At 41.6% G+C, this 20038-nt stretch overlaps 1 protein-coding gene across 2 annotated transcripts in view; it reads right to left on the bottom strand.

Moving 5' to 3' along the window:
- LOC146802170 (uncharacterized) overlaps positions 1-20038 on the bottom strand; it is a 178506-nt gene that overhangs the window by 146301 nt on the left and 12167 nt on the right. For both annotated transcript variants that reach the window (XM_085620414.1, XM_085620413.1), the window contains exon 3: positions 5302-5440. In XM_085620414.1, coding sequence (XP_085476540.1) covers positions 5302-5440 — 139 coding nt within the window. The remainder of the gene's footprint in view (positions 1-5301; positions 5441-20038) is intronic.

Here is a 20038-nt window from a genome sequence, read left to right as displayed (position 1 = left end):
CAATCACAACGCTGCTTGCAACGTTGTGATTAGCTTAGGGGTGGGAGCCTGGCTGCCTGCTTCCTGTTCCTGGCTGAAGCAGGAGAGCAGGTCAGGAGCAGAGATTACACGGGACCCAAGTTGGCGGGAAGGTAAGTTTAATATATTTTTATTATTAAATTAAACCCCCCTGTGCGACCCTCTCCCCGCGCTCACCTACCAGTCATGCCAGCCATGACTGCCACTGTGAGAAATGGAGTTCAAAACTAACATGCAAGGAGGAAGTTGATTATGTTTCCAAATTCCAATGTCACAGCGGACTTCACAGTGTGGGATGTGCCCTCTGGTGGCAGTGGATTACTGGCAGCAAGAGGTTAAAGGCTCTGGCCAAGAGAAGTATTTAGTATGTGCCTTTGGAGAACAAATATCGCACTGACAAAACAGCACAGCTATAACAATGCCTTCTGGGGTGGCCCCAGCTTTGTGTATACTACTTCAGCTGTGGAACAAAGTGCCATTGCACCTTAAAAATCAATCAAATCTCCTTAGTTTTCAGAAACAGCTGAAATCCTGGCTGTTTCGTTTATCTCTTTAAGGGGTTGTCCCCCTCTCCCGTCAGTCTGTCCTTGATGTCTTTTGATTCTTAGCGCAAAAACAGCAGTGGGTCTTTGCACGCTTTAGAAATACATTTTTTTATTTAGTTCATTTTACTTGGATTTTAGTGAAATAAAAGAGTGAATGCGAGACATGGGCAGTCAGTAAATCTAGTAGGTGTCACAGAAAGCCTCCAATTAAGCCTCAGCCTCTCACCCTTCATTCATGATGAGGGATCAAATTTTGACACTGTTACAGTTACAAATCTTGAAGTAGCACTTTGGCAATCATGTATTTCCCTGCACTTTTTTGTGTTTGAAAGCTTTAATGAAGAATTTGATAACAAATGAAGATGTTAGCATACACAGAAACCATACATAAAAACAATAAGAAATCTTAATACTGCTAACATCAATGTAAGAAAATCAAAAAGCATTTTAGGAGGATTTTAAAGTTAAAGGAAAGAAGAGAGGGAAAGAAATAGGAAGGAAAAGAAGGAAGGGGGAGGGAATAAAGATAATAATACAGATCATAAATTATCAGATAAATATGGCATACAATCAAGTTATATAAGTCAGAAATACAAAGTAACCAGCATAAGCAAACAATACAATTTAGATAAACCTAGAAGAGATAACAAAAAGGAGAGAGTTCAATTCATTCAAGGGGGTTTAAAATTTTCTGCATTGAGAGGTATAGGCTTCTTCAAGGCCAGACGGTCAAGATACGTGATGAGGGGTAACCAAAAAAGATCAACATTACGCACAGGTTTGCAAGCGGAGGCAAAGGAAACATCCAGTCTATGAAAATGACATAAGGAGTTCCACCAGCCTTGTAAGGAAATGTTTGTTAGAGATTTCCAGTTAGAAGATATGTGATGGAAAGCAAGAGCAAGTGTCAGGTCAAAGAGACCGTGGAGGTGTACGGATAAGTTTAGAGATTCAGAAAGACTACCCAAGAAGAGAAAAGAGTTTGAGAAAGAAGCAGGAAGGGGGAAGATGCGAGAGAGGCATGACCAAACTTTCCTCCAAAAGGTAGAAACGACAGGGCAGAGAAAGAGCAGATGAAAAAGGTCAGCATTAGGAGCACCACAAGTCCAGCATTTAGAGTCAGAAGAGGGCGAAAAACGAGACAAAGAAAGAGGCGAGAGATAGAGTCTATGATACAGATAAAATAAGGATTGAGTAAGAGAAGCAGAACGGGAAATTTTTAAAGATCTGGACCATAGCTTATCCCAAAGAGGAACAGACCAAGCACAACAAAAATCTGCTTCCCAAGAAAGCTCCACTTTAGTTTTGACACGGTTTGGATTAGGAGATACGAAAAATTTATATATGAGAGATGCTTTAGGGAGTGTAGCAAGAATAGTAAGAAGAGGAGTGGGAGGTATCGATGAGGACGAAGAAGGGAGAGAATAGAAGCGGTCAAGGATAATTGCCATGAGGGTTGTAAATTTCTGCAAAAAGGACCGAGGGCAACGAAATAAAAGTTGCAATTGGGGAAAAGAACAAGGTGAAGTACCATCAAAGAGTTGGTTGACCCACATAATGCCCTTCACTCTCCAGGATTTCCAAAAAATGGGTCTATTCTTTAAAAGGATAAGTGAATTATACCAAATAGGGGTGTTTAAAAATGAGGTACGTGTAATAATAGAAGGAAGAACCAAAGAACTTAAAAGAGAAGAAGTGTGTTTGAATAAGGGAAATAGAGAATAGGGATTTCTGGCCGAAAAACGTACTACGGCGAAGGAGAAAGGTAATATAAATGAGTGCTCAATGAGGAGCCAAAGAGGATTAAAAGGGGAAAAAGTTGATGAAATCCATCTCGAAGCTTGTCGTAAAGAAAAGGACCTATGATAAAGACGAAAATCCGGAAAGTTAACTCCACCATTAGATTTGGGTTTGCGAAGAGTTGCGAGAGAGATTCTGGATTTCTTATTCTTCCAGAGAAAGCGCGAAAGGAGAGAATCAATTCGCTTAAAGTAAAGTGCCGGAATATGAACTGGTAACATGGAGAAGGTATAAATTAGAATAGGAGCTATCATCATCCTAATTGAATCCAATCGACCCCACCAGGAAAGGAAAAAGAGGATTCCAGGTTGAGAACAATTGATCAATCCTAGAAACAACTGCAGACATATTTAATTTAACTGAGGATGAAATAGAATTGGAAAACCAAATACCAAGATATTTAAGCTTTGAACTATTCCAAGCAAAACCGGTAGAGAAAAAAAAGTGAGGGAGACAGGACGAGGTAAGAGGGAGAATTTCAGTTTTATCAGAGTTAATCTTATAGCCTGATACCAAAGAGAAGGAGTTAAATTCGGATAGTATGGGGGGTATAGATGATTCTGGGTCAGAAATAAACAATAAGATATCATCTGCATAGGCAGAGAGCTTCAATTGATTGTTGCCGTATGGGAGACCAGAAATAGAAGTGTTATTGCGAATGGAAGATAAAAAGGGCTCAAGAGTCAAGACGAAGAGAAGTGGGGAGAGAGGACAACCTTGGCGGACACCTCTCCGAAGAGTAAAAGGCGAAGAAAGTTGTCCATTCACAAGCACCGAGGCCTTGGGAGCAGAGTATAACAGAGAAATCAGGGATATAAATTTGGGACCAAAGCCATGCCAATGTAATGAAGCAAACAAAAAAGACCAATCAACCCTGTCAAAGGACTTTTCCGCATCAACAGAAATAGCAGCAAGAGGGGTTGAAAGTGAGGAAGCCTTACTTAGAACATTAAGAAAAAGGCGAGAATTGTCCGACGTAAGTCTACCTTTGACGAAGCCACATTGTTCTTTGCCAATGAGATGAGGCATAAAGGGATCTAAGCGTATCGTCAGTAATTTTGCAAAAATGTTATAGTCAACATTAACTAAAGAGATCGGGCGATAATTTTTACATAGCTGATGGTCGCGACCTTCTTTGGGGATCAGACAAATGGTAGCATCCTGAAAAGTACCTTCTGCTTTGCCAGAGGAGTAGAATGATTGAAAAAGGGTTAAAAGTCTAAGTAACAAAATGTCTGAGAAGTGCAAATAAAATTCCACAGGAAAGCCATCAGGGCCAGGGGTCTTACCTTTAGTAAGAGAGGTCAAAGCAATAGAAAGCTCATGTAGTGAAAGGTCAATTTCAAGATCCGGAAAGTTAAGATGAGAATTAGACGGATTAGGAAGTTTCTCAAGATACTTCTGAATAAGAGAAGGGGTGGGAGGACTTTCTGGTGTGTATAGCTGCTGATAAAATAATTGAAATTGATCAAGTATTTCTTTATCTTTATGAAGCAGAGCACCGTCGGAAGAGTAAATAGAGTCAATAAAAGTGCGTTCTTTACGGGATTTAAGATAATTAGCTAAGAGTTTACCTGACTTATTGCGGCCTCCATAATACCGGGCACTACTACGAAGAAGAATCGAAGAGGCATTATCTGTAGTTAATTTATTGAACTCCAGCTTTGCTCCCAAGAGATCCGGTGACATAAATTTGTCTGAGGAGGTATAAAATTGATGTTCCAAAAATTTAATATGTGTCAGGGAGGTTTTCAGTTTTTGAAGATATAGTTGTTTTTTCCGGGAGACAAAGTCAATAACGAATCCCCTCGCCGTGGCCTTAAATGAGTCCCAAAGAGTGTGAGGAGAAATACTAGGGTCACAGTTAAAAAGAAAGAACTCCTCAACAAAAGACCGAAAGGACGAGGAGAAATTGGGGTCAGTGAGGAGTGCGCTATTAAAGCGCCAACGGGAGGGCTTAGGACGTGGCGGGAGCAGGTCAAAATCTGTTACAATGGGAGCATGGTCAGAAATGACAATAGGTTCAACAGAAGAAGACAATAAATTCTGAGATGAAGATTTAGAAAGAAAAATATAGTCAAGGCGAGAAAAGGATTAATGGGGAGGAGAGAAAAAAGAATAGTCCAGCGTGTCAGGGTGTGTGAGACGCCAAGAATCAATAAGATGTGATTGTGAAATAGTATTAAGAAATTGTTTGTGAGATTTATGTGGTGCGAAACGAACTGTGGATTTACGGTCAAGGAATGGGTCAACAATTTGGTTACAATCCCCACCTAAAATAAATGAATCATTCTTATATTGGATACATTTCTTTGTAATTAGAGGCCAAAAAGTACAATCTGGTTGCACAGGACCATAAACATTGAAGACAGTTAAAGAGATAGAGTTAAGTAATAATTTGGCTAATATCCATCGACCATCAGTGTCCGTTTCATGAGATAGAACCGTACATTCAAGCCTTTTGTGACAAAGGATAGCAACTCCATTCTTTTTATTGTTTGAAGGTGAAAATAAGACTGTACCCACCCAACTCCTTTTTAACTTAAGAGATTCAACATCATTAAGGTGGGTTTCTTGCAAAAGAACTATATCTGGATTATAAGAAGCTAAATGGGAAAGAACTCTCTGCCGCTTAATAGGATTAATAAAACCTTTTACATTCCAAGTAACAACTTTGAATTTACAAAAAAGATAGAGTCAAATAGGACAGAAAAAGTAAAAAATACGCATGTACAAAAAAGCCGGGAAAGAGAAAAATAGGAAAAATATCGAGAAAAAAGGTTAGAATAGAAAAAACGAGGACAAAGAGAAGTGAGGAATAACTGGATTTGATCAACAAGTAAAAGGGAAATAAGAGGAAAAGGGAAACAGGAAAGAAGGGAAAAAGTTACAAGAAGAGACAGTACATACCCCAAAGGGATGACTGAAGTAAACATACCTGAGGGGAAGACGAAATAGGACAACGGGGAAGTGGCGACACTCAACGAGAGACAGACCACCCAAAACGGTAGACCAGACCGGACCGCATCCGGACAAAGGACATGTTCGAAAACCAAATCGAGAGGACAGCCATCCATCTAGATAAATAAATAAATTACATTTGAGATCAAAGAAACATACAAAGAGGAACAAAGGGTGAGAATTCAAGTATGACACACAATGCAAAGAAATGAGGAAGTTGAGAGCAAAGAGATCAAAAAGGGTCAATGAGGAACAAGAAGCATACACTATTATTAAACAAGAGAATGAGGGGGATTATAGCGAAACAAGAAATAGGGAAAGTGTGGCTTTACAACGTGGTGCTAGAAGACTAACATGTTGAAACAAAGAAAGAAACATAAACAGATAACCTGAACGGGAAGAAAAAGTTAGACATAATCAGGAAACCTGCAATGAAGAAAAAACAATCAGCCACTGGAAGAGGAGGAAGTCTCCATAGCAGGATTAGAACGAATATGGATGAAGTTTTTGAGTTCAGCAGGGTCTTGAAAAGTCCATGTCTGATTTTGGTGAGTAACCTTGAAAGTACATGGATGAAACAAACCATATCTAGCACCAAGAGATCTTAGAGGCGCCCGCAGAGATAAAAATTCCTTCCGCCGAGCGGCATTAGCATTCGAAACATCTTGAGAAAGAAACACTCTCTGCCCTAGCCAGGAGACTTGACGTTTGGATCTAGCTGCTGAAAGAACGGAAAGAAGATCCGTGAATTTCAAAAAAAGAATAATGACTCCTCTTGGCTTGGTTGACGTGGATGAACAAGCGCCGAGTCGAAGAGCTCTCTGAATATTAAGAGAGGTGGTGGACGGCATATCCAAAAGCTTTGGGAGAAATGAGGAGAAAAAGAGCACAGGGTCATCCCCTTCCAAAGATTCCGGCAGACCATAAATACGTAGGTTATTCCTCCTATTTCTGTTTTCCAATTCCTTAGTATGTTGCTGGAGCGCCAAAACTGACTTTTCCAAAGAGGAAACCCGTTGAGATGTAGATTGAAGATCCGAAATCTGTCGCTCCACAGATGTCACTCTATTATCCATGGACGACCATTTCTCTTTATTGCTTGTTTCCTCTACAAATGGCCGAAGAGCACGAATTTCATCTAGAAGCATCTCCATGGAAATAGGGATGTTGATTTGTCTGGTGAGGAGGAGTCATGTTTCAGACGCTTAGAAGAAGTTGATGGAGGCGAGGATTTATTGGAAAGTGGCTGTGCCGAGGAGGTGCGAGGGAGAGATACTCCCGCCATTAGGGCTGCCTTAGGAGGAGGGTCCACTGTTGAGGGAGATGAGACTGTTGTCAACGGAGTGTTCCCCGAAGGAATAAAGACAAATTTTGGATTGCGTAATTTGCCCATAGAAAATTAGATGTTTGCAACCATGGAGTAGGTATGGAGACTGTAGAGCGAGGAAGTCCAGGCAATAAAGGAGCCCACTGACATGCAACGCAGTAACAATGTCCATAGGAGAGCACTCAGGAACAGACAAGGCAGTCCATGCACATTAGGAGAGGAAATGGCAACGTCTATTGGAAAGAAGATTGACGAGAAAAAGTGTTCAAAAACTTAAATAAAGTTAAAGAAGCACGGGAAGGCAAATAAGTGCAGGACTATACTAAAAGGAAATCCGCAAAAATCAGTGCCAGCATCTTGAGGAATGACCAAGCCAAGGTAAAGTTGAATGCAGCTAGGAGAAAGCCATAGAGTCATATCAGGAAAGCCACAATATAAAAAATTACCTCATTCCTGTAATGTGCAGGAATATAAACACCAAGACAATCATGGAGGTGTGTCAGCATCCAAAAAGTTTGAAAACTCAGTGTCCAGGTGTGAAAAAGGCATAAAAAAAGGCAGGATTGAAGATGAAGGAGACAAGTGGTGTAAGCCAGTAGCAAGCGCGAGCAACGCGCGCTAGACAAGATGGCGGCCGCTCTGAGGGAAAAGCGAGCGCAGCCAAAATAGGGTCATGCTGGCCTTAAAAACGGAAAAAAAGCGCTCACCAGAAGCGCGCTGCCTTCCGGTATCAGAATCCATCCTCCGGTGTATTCTGTGTACGGGTGAAGTCGGGACTGCGATGAATTGAAAGTGCCGGTGCGACGGAGGTCCCGAGTTAGGCGGCCATCTTTGCCGGCGCCGTGATCACGCCCCATTTCCCTGCACTTTTTAAAAGAGATAACTGGACATAACATATTCTCATTGGTTCCAATTAATCCCATTTCATATGTAGTATCATGAGCTGATCCTGGTATTTTAGCCAATAGGCCATTGCATTTTGGCACTTTTAGTTTTGTTTAACATTGTGAAGAGAGGCTCAAAACATGCAAAGCTAAAAATCTAGGGCCCGCTGGAGGTGTCCTATGCAACATGGGACCAAATGCTAGCTGGGTAAGATAATGCAAACATAAAAAAGCAACGGATGAACATCAGTTTTTGTTGACATTTCGTTGATGCCCTCTAAAGTGCCTTACACATTTTGGTTCCTTTTTTTACAATATTATTTCAATTCGACATATTGGTTGTACTATAGCAGAACATTAAAAAGGATGCTTTTAGAACATTTTTGAAATATGTGCCGCCACCCTGTGATCCTTACTTGCTCTGTTTTACCTCACATATATTTAGTGCTAGAAATTGAAAAGCACTACTGCAAATCAGCTATGGCTATATTTGTGTGTTACCTCATGCCCCCTCAAAATTATAGTACTTGCATTGTTCAGCACTTAGGAGGATAATTGTGAGAAAATATGTAGGTGAAACAATTCAATACAATTCAATAGCTTTATTCGATCAGTAAAACAAATAATCATAAAAGTACATCATTACACATACACAAAAAACCCAGTAAATAACAAATCCATATAGGAATGATAAATATAAATAGTGTTAAAAGGTTAATAATTATTTGACCTAAAACAATAAAGATTACCTACGCCGGAGAGCAAATTTATGAAAAGTGACAACACAGGCACATACCTTAGTGTCGGGAGCATCTACAAATGTAATAATGCTAGAGTATATCTGGTCATTGAGGCAGCTTTAAGTAGCAGGATTAGAAATCTTTCCTTTAAATGCAATGAAAACTTCAGAAAAGGTTTGCAAAGAATGCTCATCACAGAGACAAACAAGAATGGTTTTATGGTTGGGTGTCGGTCACTAACAAGGATAGCCCCCTTCCTGGCACCAGGAAGGCGAGTGATGAAGACCTGTGGCTGATCGCCAGAGCTCCTCCTCCCTCCCACATCAGGATGCCTGCATGATGTGATGTGACCGGTACACCGAATGGATCCTAGCCAGGGGGTGCACTATGGCGGTAGTCAGACGTAGTAACAAAGAGACGCAGCATGCGTATATTTATGCCAGACAAAGGGGCTTAACCACAGGGAGGCGACTGTGGAGATTCGGAACGCTGCAGTATTTTGTGGATGGTGTACGATTGAGGCGTAACAATGCTCCAAAGCAGGATCCAAGTGTGACAGTGGACCGGGTTTGAGCCGGAAGATAACGCAGCAGACAAGGCGGCCCCTGCTAGATGCCTCCTGTTACAATTTCCTACCTCCTCATGACTGGCTGTGGACTGGATTGGAAAGCGGTCTAAGCAGGTTTCTCACCGGGGGTAAGTGTGCCGCTCTGCTGTAGGCTATTGAAGCGTAGATAGGTGCTACCCAGTAGAGGGTCACTGGGGGGGCACATTGCATCTCCTGTCTACACTACTGACATTGGGGTAATTGTAGAAAGTATTACATGGTACCTGGAGTTAGTTAAAGCTCCCCAAAAAAAAAACAAGCAAAAAAACTAAATAGATCTAGATTCAAGATAAGAGTGCTGAAAATATGCGAAGTCACTGGGAAGTTTGAGGCACTACAGACAATTTAGAAACAACTGTACTGGCTCAAATGGTGAAAAAACGTGTGGCGCAGGCAACAGAATGGGAAAATTGTACTGCCTCTTTATGTAAGAATCTCATAATGCCTGTCGATTTAGAAGATCAAGAAGACAGTGTGACCACTCCAGAACACCGTCAGGAACACTGTCATGGTGGGGATCTGAAGGAGTTAAACATTAACAATATCTCGGGTGCCAACAGTTCAGCATCAGGAGCAGTTTCAAATAAACAGCTATCTGGGGGAAGATCTGTGGAGTCTACTTTGGGACAAGAGGTTAGCGTCACAAAAGTTAAGCAAAGGAATACCCTTATTTGTTAAAGTAAAACTTGGTGGGAGAAATGGGGCAGATCTGTCGGAGAGTTTTCACTTTGCTGCGCCACAATCTACACTGTCAGTCTCTGTATTTCCACCTGGAAGGGATTCCAATGTATCCCACCCATCGATGCCCTTGACGCACATGACCTTGACTTTGAGTCCACCTGGAGTTACCAAACAGACTGTTCCAGGAAGTGAAAAGAAGCTAAATGAGTCAGGGCCAGATCTGCCACACAAGGGTACGCTGCATGGCGGTACGTCACTCATTATGCAATGGGACACCAAAAGTATGCTTCATCTTATCTTGGAGGAAATAAGGGATCTTAAAGCCTCAAAAACGACACAATTGCAGCTCTTCATGTCAGGCTTTCCAAGATTGAGGATACTGTGGCCCAGATCCCTGAGAGGCAAAAAGAAGCGGAGGCTACGATCTAGCAGCTAGAGGATCAGGTTACCATAATGCAGTAAAAGGTGGACATATTACAAAAGCAAAAGTCTTTGATCAGAGCAAGTGGTTCTCTTATTGTTTGTGTACTGACCCCCTGTACTGGTGGTTTTTGAGCGTGAGAGATGGAGAAGAGAAAATCAATGGAGGGCATAAGGGGGAGGTGGTGGAAGCCAAGTAGCAAAAGGGAAAAAGGCCAGAAAAACATTAAAACATCCAGGCACTAATTGCGTTCTCAATCGCATTGATTCTTTAATCAATGAGTGCAAGGGCATTCCTGTAGAAGATCAAACTGTGCATCCCACCTTAGGCAGCCCCCACTTAGAACCTCATGGCCACGCCCAAGCCCAAACCCAAACCGCCTGCCCACCATCCCAACAATGTTCAAAAGACCACCTCTCAAGAGAGCACCTAAAGCACTACAGAAGACAACACCAGACACTCTGGAGCCATGCCAATCCTCCCTTACTTCCCATTTTTTCCCTGAAACCAGTACCCAGCAGCCTGAGCCCTTAATCCATTGCGCAAATATGTTCCTGCCCCTCTAGGATTTAATTGACGATCATAACAGCGTTGTGCCCTTGCCGCCACCCCTACCCGCTGTCATGACCAATTCAGAACATAAACCAGAGTCCCAGGATACCCATTTTCTCATAAATGCGCATAGAGCTAACATAGGTATTATGAGATCTATGATAGAAGGCCTAACCACCTTAGTCAAAACATTATTGCAGACTGATTCCTCTGGCTTACAGTATGGTGCTTCTGCACCAAGTCGCTTTTCGCAACATCCCCATAATCTTTGTGCAACGCAAGAGCCAGCTTCTTTCAGAAAAGGTATTACCCCTCATGGTCCTATCTCATACCACCCTGCCACTCCTGCTACTTCTGCTCATAGGCAAGCCCCACCCGACTCCATAGAAAAGAGAACCAGCAATTCTAATAATACTTCCCATTACGAACCCCAGAATTTAGTGGCTGCACAAGACCCCCTAAACAACATCAGGGCCACACCCCTATGGTGTGTCCAGCCTCTCTTTCGTAGCGGCCAACATCAGCTGGCCTCTTTAGTTACTCCAGCCATTACACCCCCATTGCATGCTAAGAAAATCTACATGACTAATGTCCCAGAAGTCAGTATAAAGACCGGCTACGAGAGCAAAGACTCTCTGATTAACGTAGTGATTGATTGGATCTGCCATGTCAGGGGTTGTCGCTCAGTAATCAGAGACAACATATTCAGGGCTCAGAGGTGTACCTCCTCCATCTATCCACTCAACTACATTGAGCATACCCTCAAGGGGTACGAGTTGGCAGAAAACCGCTTCGCCCTGGAATTTCATAATTACCCCCCCAACGGATCCTCTATCCAGTTCAGGCATATTCCAACATATGAACAGGGTAAACCACCCGCCCCTCAACCACCAACTTGTCTAGTAGGTGGCTCCTCGCAGGAGTCCAATGATTGACTGCAAAACTCAGTTCCACAATGCCTTGGTTCATGCACCACTATTCCTATCTCTAATCACATAGTCAGACCCCCTGGTATTTTGGCTTTCCATACCATCTCATATTATAATGAGGATAGCCCACCGGATGAGGCAAGTTCAAGCAGACCCTTCATTTTAGCCCAAGAAGAGTTGGACAATTGTACTTATATGCATCCAACCTTGCAAACACCAGTTTATTTACCAACTAAATAATCCTATTTCTACACAAAGTGCTGGCCTCGGTCCTGCATCCCAACAACAACTGAAGATTTTTTCATTGAATGTGGCTGGATTAAATAGCAAAATACCACTCCCCCACTGGAACCAATTAGTGGAAGGATTTAATGTTTGTATTTTTCAAGAGACCTGGAGTCTGGTTCCATTACACAAATCCGGTTATGCTTGCTTTTATTCACCCGCAAATTCCAAAGGGAGAGGGTGCCAGTCTGGGGGACTGATTATCTGGGTAAATATCGCACTTGATTGTCAAATTACTCACCAAACAAGCTCGAGCCGAGATATTCTGTGGCTGAGCATTAGGGGTCCATGGGGTGGATCGACAATCGAACTCTTCAATGTCTATGCGAGGGGGAAAAAAGGAGGCAGGCCCTCACCTACTATCTTAGCACTTGAGGAATGTCTGTAGGGGGCACCTAATTACCAATTGAGCAATTTACCATTTACATCTACCAGGGAGATAATCCCCTCAAACTGCAAAAAGTTTTTGTTTTGAAATGACGAAAGGTAATCCTGCACGACTCAAAGATTGCTGGCATTCAACACGACTTAGTTGTAGGCACACTCGAGCTCCAGGCTGCTGCTCACCACGTAACCAGACTGGTGGACGTACCTGCGGCCCACTTGCGTACTGTCAACCAAATTAGCCCATACTTTTAAGTCCCTAACCCGGGCAAAAAATTTAGCATACCCATTAAGGAGCCATATTGGTGGTATACTAAAAACTGTAGGTAAAAAAAGATCGATCCTAGCAGCAGCTATTAAAGACAAGAACCAGCCGCTAATAAAAACTGCTAGGAAATCCTATAGAGCAGCCCTGCAGGAGGCAAAGTTAGAATGGGATGAATTGCACTAGTAGCAGCTCAAAGAAACATGTTCTGCCAAAGATGCTAATCTGTTTTGGAAACTAGTCACCTGGGGGAGTATATCAGGCGCATGTTCACCTGCGAACCACATCACGGGCCAGGTATGGCATGATCACTTCAGAAAGCTCTATTCAATGCCAGAGGCCACCCCACCGGTGGAACCAGACGATTTAAACTGGCCCTCTGTAGAAGTTAAGTGTTTTGACTTAGTGGAGATTGAAGCTGCAATAAGCAAAGCAGTGCCCTCCAAAGCAGCAGGACCAGATGGCTTGCCAGGTGATCTTTTTCTCACCGATCCTTCTAATTGGGCAAGTCACATCTTACTTCTACTAAACGCAATAGCTAATGGAACCCCGGTCCCTGAGTCATGGAGGGCTGCTGAGGTGCTCCCTATTTATAAAAAGGGAGCTAGGGACGACCCTTCCAACTACAGACCCAATAGCCTCATTGATGTTCTGCAGAAGGTCTTCGGCCGAGTCCTTCTCCAGAGGATACAGTCATGGACTGAGGATGAAGCCATCCTTTCCCAGTACCAGGCTGGCTTTAGACCAAAGACAGGAATGATGGACCAGGTGTTTAGACTCCTCCTTATCTATAAGAAGGTAGTGGTAATTGGCAAGGGCAGCCTTTTTTCACATCTATCGACCTAAAGACTGCCTTTGACCTGGTCCTTAGAACCAAGTTGTGGGCAACGCATGGTGAGATGAGCATGCCCCCTTTTGTCCTCAAACTGTGGATCTGCTTACACAAGGGCAATTTTGCCCAGGTCAAATGGGGGGGCGCAAGGACAACTAACAGAACGCATCCCTGTCAATAGAGGAGTTTGACAGGGCTGTGTTCTAGCCCCCACCCTATTCTCCCTTTATGTGAATGGGGTGGTTAGTTGTCTCCAAATAGACCCAGCTGACTCGCCAACTCTGGGGAGCAACAAGGCTCCAACTTTGTTGTTCGCCAACAACACCCAGGACTGAAACCGAGGACACATTCAGATCGAGGATTGCCACCTGGCCGTCAAATTGGACCTCATTTATTTAGTGTCCCCTATTGGAATATTTATTTTCAACAGCCCACGACCTCATTTATTTAGATTTTCCAGCTGCTAATATACGAAGTGCATTGTATTTCTTGGGTTTTCCTGACACGTGCAGATCTTCCCACGCCCTCCACTCATCGAGGGACACCATATTGAGACATCACACTCGTTGGGATGTCCAAAACGACCCCCCCCCTTTTTTTTCTGTCCTGAAGAAGACCCGCCATGACTCATTAATCACGCCTTGTCAGGGTCAAAATGTCGACGATTATGTATGGTTCAGCGCTACCAAGTCTCTGGTTCTAAATTAATAAGCAACTGTGCATTCAAACAGAGATATTGTATATGTATTTTTGATCTGATCAACACTACAATCCTTTCCTCTTGTGTACATATCTATATATAAACGTCACTGTTGTATATAATCACTGCACCAAGAGCACTGAGCACTCAATGTCACTTTAGCCAATGTCACTTTCCCAGTGTACCTTATATTGGCAGCCCATTTAATTTCTGTACAAATACAAAAATTTATTTATATATAAAATAATAATAATTTTCTGCAAGCATACATTAATCAGTGTGTTTCGTTTCTGTGTTCCAACTGCATTGAATATGAGTGCCTTACTTAATCAATGTGAATGTTTTCATTGTTGAATTTATTGATTACGTATGAAGCAACTGTCTTTGGTTTCACTCCAATTCGTGCAATTCTCCCCGACAGAACCACTGTAGTTTTTCATATACATACCCAGGTTCTGAGTCACCCCATTGTAGTTATATTATGATAACTAAGACCCCAGCCGGGTTACAAAGCCTACTTAACAGGTTCCAATGTTTTTGTGACAAACAGGGGCTGGTCATAAATAGCTCAAAAAACAAATTCACGGCCTTTAATTGTCACAAGTCATATAGGAGTAGCCCTCCGATGGGTGGGACATCCCTGGAAAGGGTAGACACCTTCGATTATTTAGGAGTCTCACTCTCCGACAAAATGTCATGGAGGCCCCACTTAGCAAAGATGCTGTTGGGACATAAATGAGTGGCTGGAGCACTAGGGAAAGAACACCGCTTTTCGCACTCTAGGCTGGTAGCTTCTGCCCTTCAAGTTTACGATGCCAAAGCAGTCAGCTCTGCTCTTTACCGAGCAGAGGTTTGGGAATTTGACAAGCTTGATGACCTCTGTAGATCCAAGCATACATTTCTTAGAGATCTGGGGACACTACCTAAAAACGTCCCTCTTATCCCTTTACTGTTGGATATGGGCAGGCGGTTGATTGGAGATGTAGCTAGGTTACGCCCACTGTTCTTCTGGGCCCGCATTAGGCAGACCCCAGAGCTTCTCCCCTATGCTGGAGCTCTTACGGAGATCATCCGCCTAGACACTGGTCACAAAATTGGCTGGACTGCTAATGTTAGAAAAATACTGACAGCTATAGGGCTTCAAGCCCACTGGAAAAGGCGGGAACCCCCAAGGTGAAACAAGCTCAAACAACTATACTGGAAACGGTGGACAAACGGGAAAGCCGTAAACCCAATGTGGGCAGACTAACAACAGAATTTTATTCACACAAACTAATTAGATGTCTCAAGCTGTTTTTAGACATAATCCAGGTCCCCAGGGACAATTGTATATACACTTTAGGCTTGGTACTCTTCCTATTCATGAGATAACCGTGAAAGGCACTCATGCAATGAGACTTTAAAAGATTGTCCATGCTGCAGAGCCCGATAGAAAGCATCGCTCATGTAATGTTCGCTTGCCCGGCATACAACTTCTCGCGGGCCAAGTGGATAAAATCGATTTGCACGCAAATGGGCACACGGAATTACCATACAGCCCAGCGCATCCTTAGGTCCGATCCCAGACCTCTTTTTGCCTGTTGCGTGGCAAAGTTTCTTGGCCAGGTATGGTCTATCAGGTGAAAAGCCCTCTCAAGAGTGGCACAGCCCCAACTTGAATGAGGTTGCGACAAAATTGTGCCACGACTTTTAGACTGTTTGGCCATGTTACAAAACTAGATCTCATGCACAAGCACGTTAATTGTTAATCCGTGCTGTTATTTTAGGAAAGTTCAAAATTCTCCAGCAAATTAATAATGAACTATAACACCATAAAGTTTTTTATTAAGATGACATGTTACCTTGTTTTATCTTGTTTTTTTTTATTGTACATAATGTATACTTTTAATCTGGTGTACCAACTTTTAATTGATTGAATGTGACAATTGTATTTTTGTGCCAAGGATTTAATATACCATAATGTTGTATTTCTTGCTCATACAAATTTCATGTTGCTGTACTTTATATTTGTTTTGTTTGTACTTCTTTTTCGAAAATGGTTTGCTACAGCTTCGAGGACATTTTCTGTCAAATAAAGCTTATACAACCACAACGAATAAGACTCTGAAGGTTGTGTCATTGAACGTGAATGGTCTCAATAATAAAAACAGTGGGCTATAGAAACTTGGATCAAAGCTGAAAATCCTTCTGTGATCTTACTGCAAGAAACACATATTTCGGAATGGTCTCAGTTTTCAATGTTTAAAATTTAATGGGCTATAAAAGCTTCACCTCTGTTCAGGGGTTTCACCTGGAAACGCAATTTTTTTTACCAAAAGGCTAAGCGATGAAGTGGTCAATTCTGCTAGGGAGGGACAAAATCAGGCATTGGTGCTGGGTGAGCTGCCTGGCACTGTCAAGATATCTCCTGTTTATAAGCCTGTATGGACCAGTGGAAGATAATGTTACACCCTATAAAGAGTTATTTCAATCATTATTACAGATCCCAGATGAAGTTATTATCGGAGTTGACTACCCCTTTCCACAGAATCCAAAATTAGATTCCTCAGTGAATTCAAAGAGGCCATTAAAACCCCAAACTCTGAAGGTTCTACAAAAATATCAGAGAATCCTGGGATTGGTTAAACCTGGAGGGTCACTTTCCCTACAAAATGTGCATATACCTGCTTCTCTGGAGGTTTTCTTAGCTTTTCTCACATAGATTTTATTTTACTCTCAATGGCCTTGACTTTTAATGATCAACGGATTTTACATAATGTTTTTCAGACACTGCAATGATTGTCCTTAAGATATTGGTGGGGAAAGCTAAAGAACACTCTAGACGCTGGGTTTTTAATAAACTGTATCTGCGGGAAGAAGACTGCGTTCAGGGTTGCGAAGAGAAAATAAAATATTATTGGTAACAAATCATGGGTCTGCTTCCCCAAGTATAGTATGGGAAGCTTTAAAATCATTTATTAGAGGGTTGGCAATCGGGAAGGATGCTGAGCACAGTAGAAAGGCTACATTAAAAAAGAAGATTTTATAGAGGAATGTTCATCATAGCTATGTAAAATTCTTAAGACATTCATCTAGATAAAAAAAAACAGAATTGGACAGGGATAAACAGGCACTAAGCTAGCCATATTATACAAAATGCAAGGTTTTAAATCATGCCTACAAGCAAAAGTTTTATGAAGAGAGTCATTTTACGGGGAGATTTTTAGCCTGGCAGACATGTGAACAAGCTGCCAATAATAGGATTGATGCATTGAAATATCCGGTTTCCAGATTAGGAGTAAGGAACTGGAGAAAGTGGGGGAAATCATGCTAGACCACTATAAGCGAATATATACCCAAAATCAATCGGTACTTATAGAAAACGTCTGGGTACATTTTTAGCCAACCGTAATAGTCCCAAACTTTCTGAGGAAGAGGGGCAACATTATCCAACCATTCTCCAAAGAAGAAAGATGGAGGTGGATGAAAATCTTTCCAATTGTAAGACCTGTGGGCCAGACGTATTTCCGTCCTCATTTTTAAAATCTGTTTTTAGAAGTTTTAGTCGACTACTTCCTACTAGTTGACAACACATGTTAGAGAGGGGCCTAATACGGGTCTCTTTCTCATGGGGTATGTTGTGAGTTATTTAAAGAAAGGGAAAGATTTCGACGATCCAAATGTGTATCGCCCAAATACTTTATTAAACGTTGACTTTAAAAGAATTACAACATTTTTACCCAACAGATTCAATTTAATTGCATCAAAATTAATTCATTCAGATCTCAACGGTTTCATTGCAGGACACCAATTAGGCCCAAATACACACTATTTAGCCAAGGCACTAGTTTAATTTTCTGTTAAGGGTGTACCAGCCATAGTGTTGTTGTTAGACACAGAAAAAGCATTCAACCGCTTGGTCTGGGAAACACTGTTTTGCATTCTATCCCAATTTGGGATCCCTTACCAGGTCACGAGGATGTACTGTAATGCTGAAGCTAATATTATTGTCAATGCAACTGTGCTGGGGAAATTATAAGTCTTGCACGGAACCCAGCACGGTTGTCCCTTATCTCCTATTTTATTTGCCTTTTTTATTGAACAATTCGCAATTGCTATCAGAGAGAACGGTGATATTTGCCCCCCTCTGGAACAGATGGGGAAAATAAAACCATATGTCAACGAGACTGTGTTAATGTTTGACATTAGTATTAGCTCCCAGGAGAAAGCTTTTGAGATATTTGCACAGTTTGAGAAGCAGGAAGGCTATAACATCAACAGAAGGAAAACTGAAATCATACTATTTCAGTGTATTTCAGATAGACTACATCCAGATATTATTTACTGTGCTAATACGCAGCCAAAAAGATATCTGGGCATTAGATACTCCTCACAAGTCAAGGATGTATATGATCTTAACTTTCCCCCTGTTTTAAAAATACAAAACTTATTTGCAAGGTGGAATTCCCTTCCATTAACTATCTTAGGGAGGGTAGCCCTAATCAAAATGTCAGTTCTGCCACTGTTTAATTTCCTCTTCTTGGCTATCCTGTGCATCGGAACAACATCATTTGTTTTTAAAGTGGAGTCTATGTTCACATCATTAAATGGGCCCCAAACAATTATCCAGAATAGCACTGAGCACTTTATGTGAAGAATTGGAAATAGGTGGTTTGGTGCTCCCCAGTTTTAAGGATTATTGCTTACTTTGCATAGTATATGTCCAGGTTTAATGTAAGTGGTATTTTGAGGAATTACTTTATGCAGCTGATTTTCATATATACAAGATATGTAAAGTCATCAAAGTCACTCAAAAAAGGCTTTTATAAAAATCTTAAGTGGTTTCTATGGAAATGCATGAATCTCTATCAGACATATGCCATCCCCCATATTAACACAGTAACACCTTTGTCAGAACTTGTTACGGATTTCGGCACTAACCTGGGACCAAACATAGTCCAAAAGTGGGCGAAAGTAGGATTCAAGATGCTCGCTGACTTTTTATCTGGTGATAGATGGCTAAACATGTCTGAAATCCATCATCTAGTTCATGGCAATGTTTGGGTTCTCGGTTCTTTTAGAAAGTTGAATTAAACATTCTGTAATCTAGATTACAGCCAAGTAAGCAGTGGTCAAAAAGTGGTCTCTGCGCTAACTGAAGCCTTCAAAACATACACCTAACGGCGAATGGAAAAGATTGCTTGCCTCCATGAAGAGTTCTGATCTTAGTCAAAAAGCAATCAAAAAATGGGAAACATATTAAAAGATGTGGGATGAAGTTCATATACAAAATTTCAGCATTGTGAGAAGGGCTAATTGGTGTTGAATGTAATTTTTTAGCAAATGGCTGTTCTATAGAACCCCCCCAAATTCTTGCAAACGTTAATCCCAGTTGTTCGGGACAGTGTTACTGAAGTGCCTCGGGGGCTGTTGCTAACTTGGTGCATGTTATCGACCTGTGTCCTCTTATTCAGGAATTCTGGAATTATATTTTTCAATATTTAGAAAACAAATGGTAGGTTAAACTAGCCCCCAGTAGTTGGTGGAATGTCCTGGGGTATGATCCCATGCCTGGCTTAACCACTAAACTGGTAAAATTGCAATATATCGCAATGGCCGTGGACAAATCCCTCTTACTGCAAAAGTGGTAGACACAGCAAATCCCTACGATGGGGGAATGTTTACGAAAATTGAAGCAAGTTCCAAACAACGAGCATCTATATGCAATGCGTAATGGGGGGATTAAGAAATTCGATAAATTGTAGGGGCAGTTTATGGTTGAATTTGTGGGGGAGGTCTAGAAGATGGACTCACACTTTATTGCTTTTTTGCACATTTAGCACTTTATGCAATTCCGTTGTCTAGAGTACTTCTTTATATTTATCGCATGTGGAGTTAGATGTATAATAGTCTGTTTTTATGTTCCTGGATGAATTTTGTGATAAAATGTGTTTTACAGCGGTATTCTTTGCTGGTGTATGTATTCCATGAATACTGTGAAAGGGATAAATGGTTGTACTGTATCGTTATTTAATTTTATTGGCTCTCAATAAAGAAAAATGGTTTTAGGGTCAAACTGGCTCAAGGTAAATGAAAGCTGACACCTGACTAGACCAAGCCTAAATCTT

The sequence above is a fragment of the Triturus cristatus genome, chromosome 8, assembly GCF_964204655.1.
Source record: "Triturus cristatus chromosome 8, aTriCri1.1, whole genome shotgun sequence".
In the NCBI taxonomy this organism is placed as follows: domain Eukaryota; kingdom Metazoa; phylum Chordata; class Amphibia; order Caudata; family Salamandridae; genus Triturus; species Triturus cristatus.
Note: the sequence above shows the minus strand (reverse complement) of the source record. Positions and strands in the feature narration are given on the sequence as shown.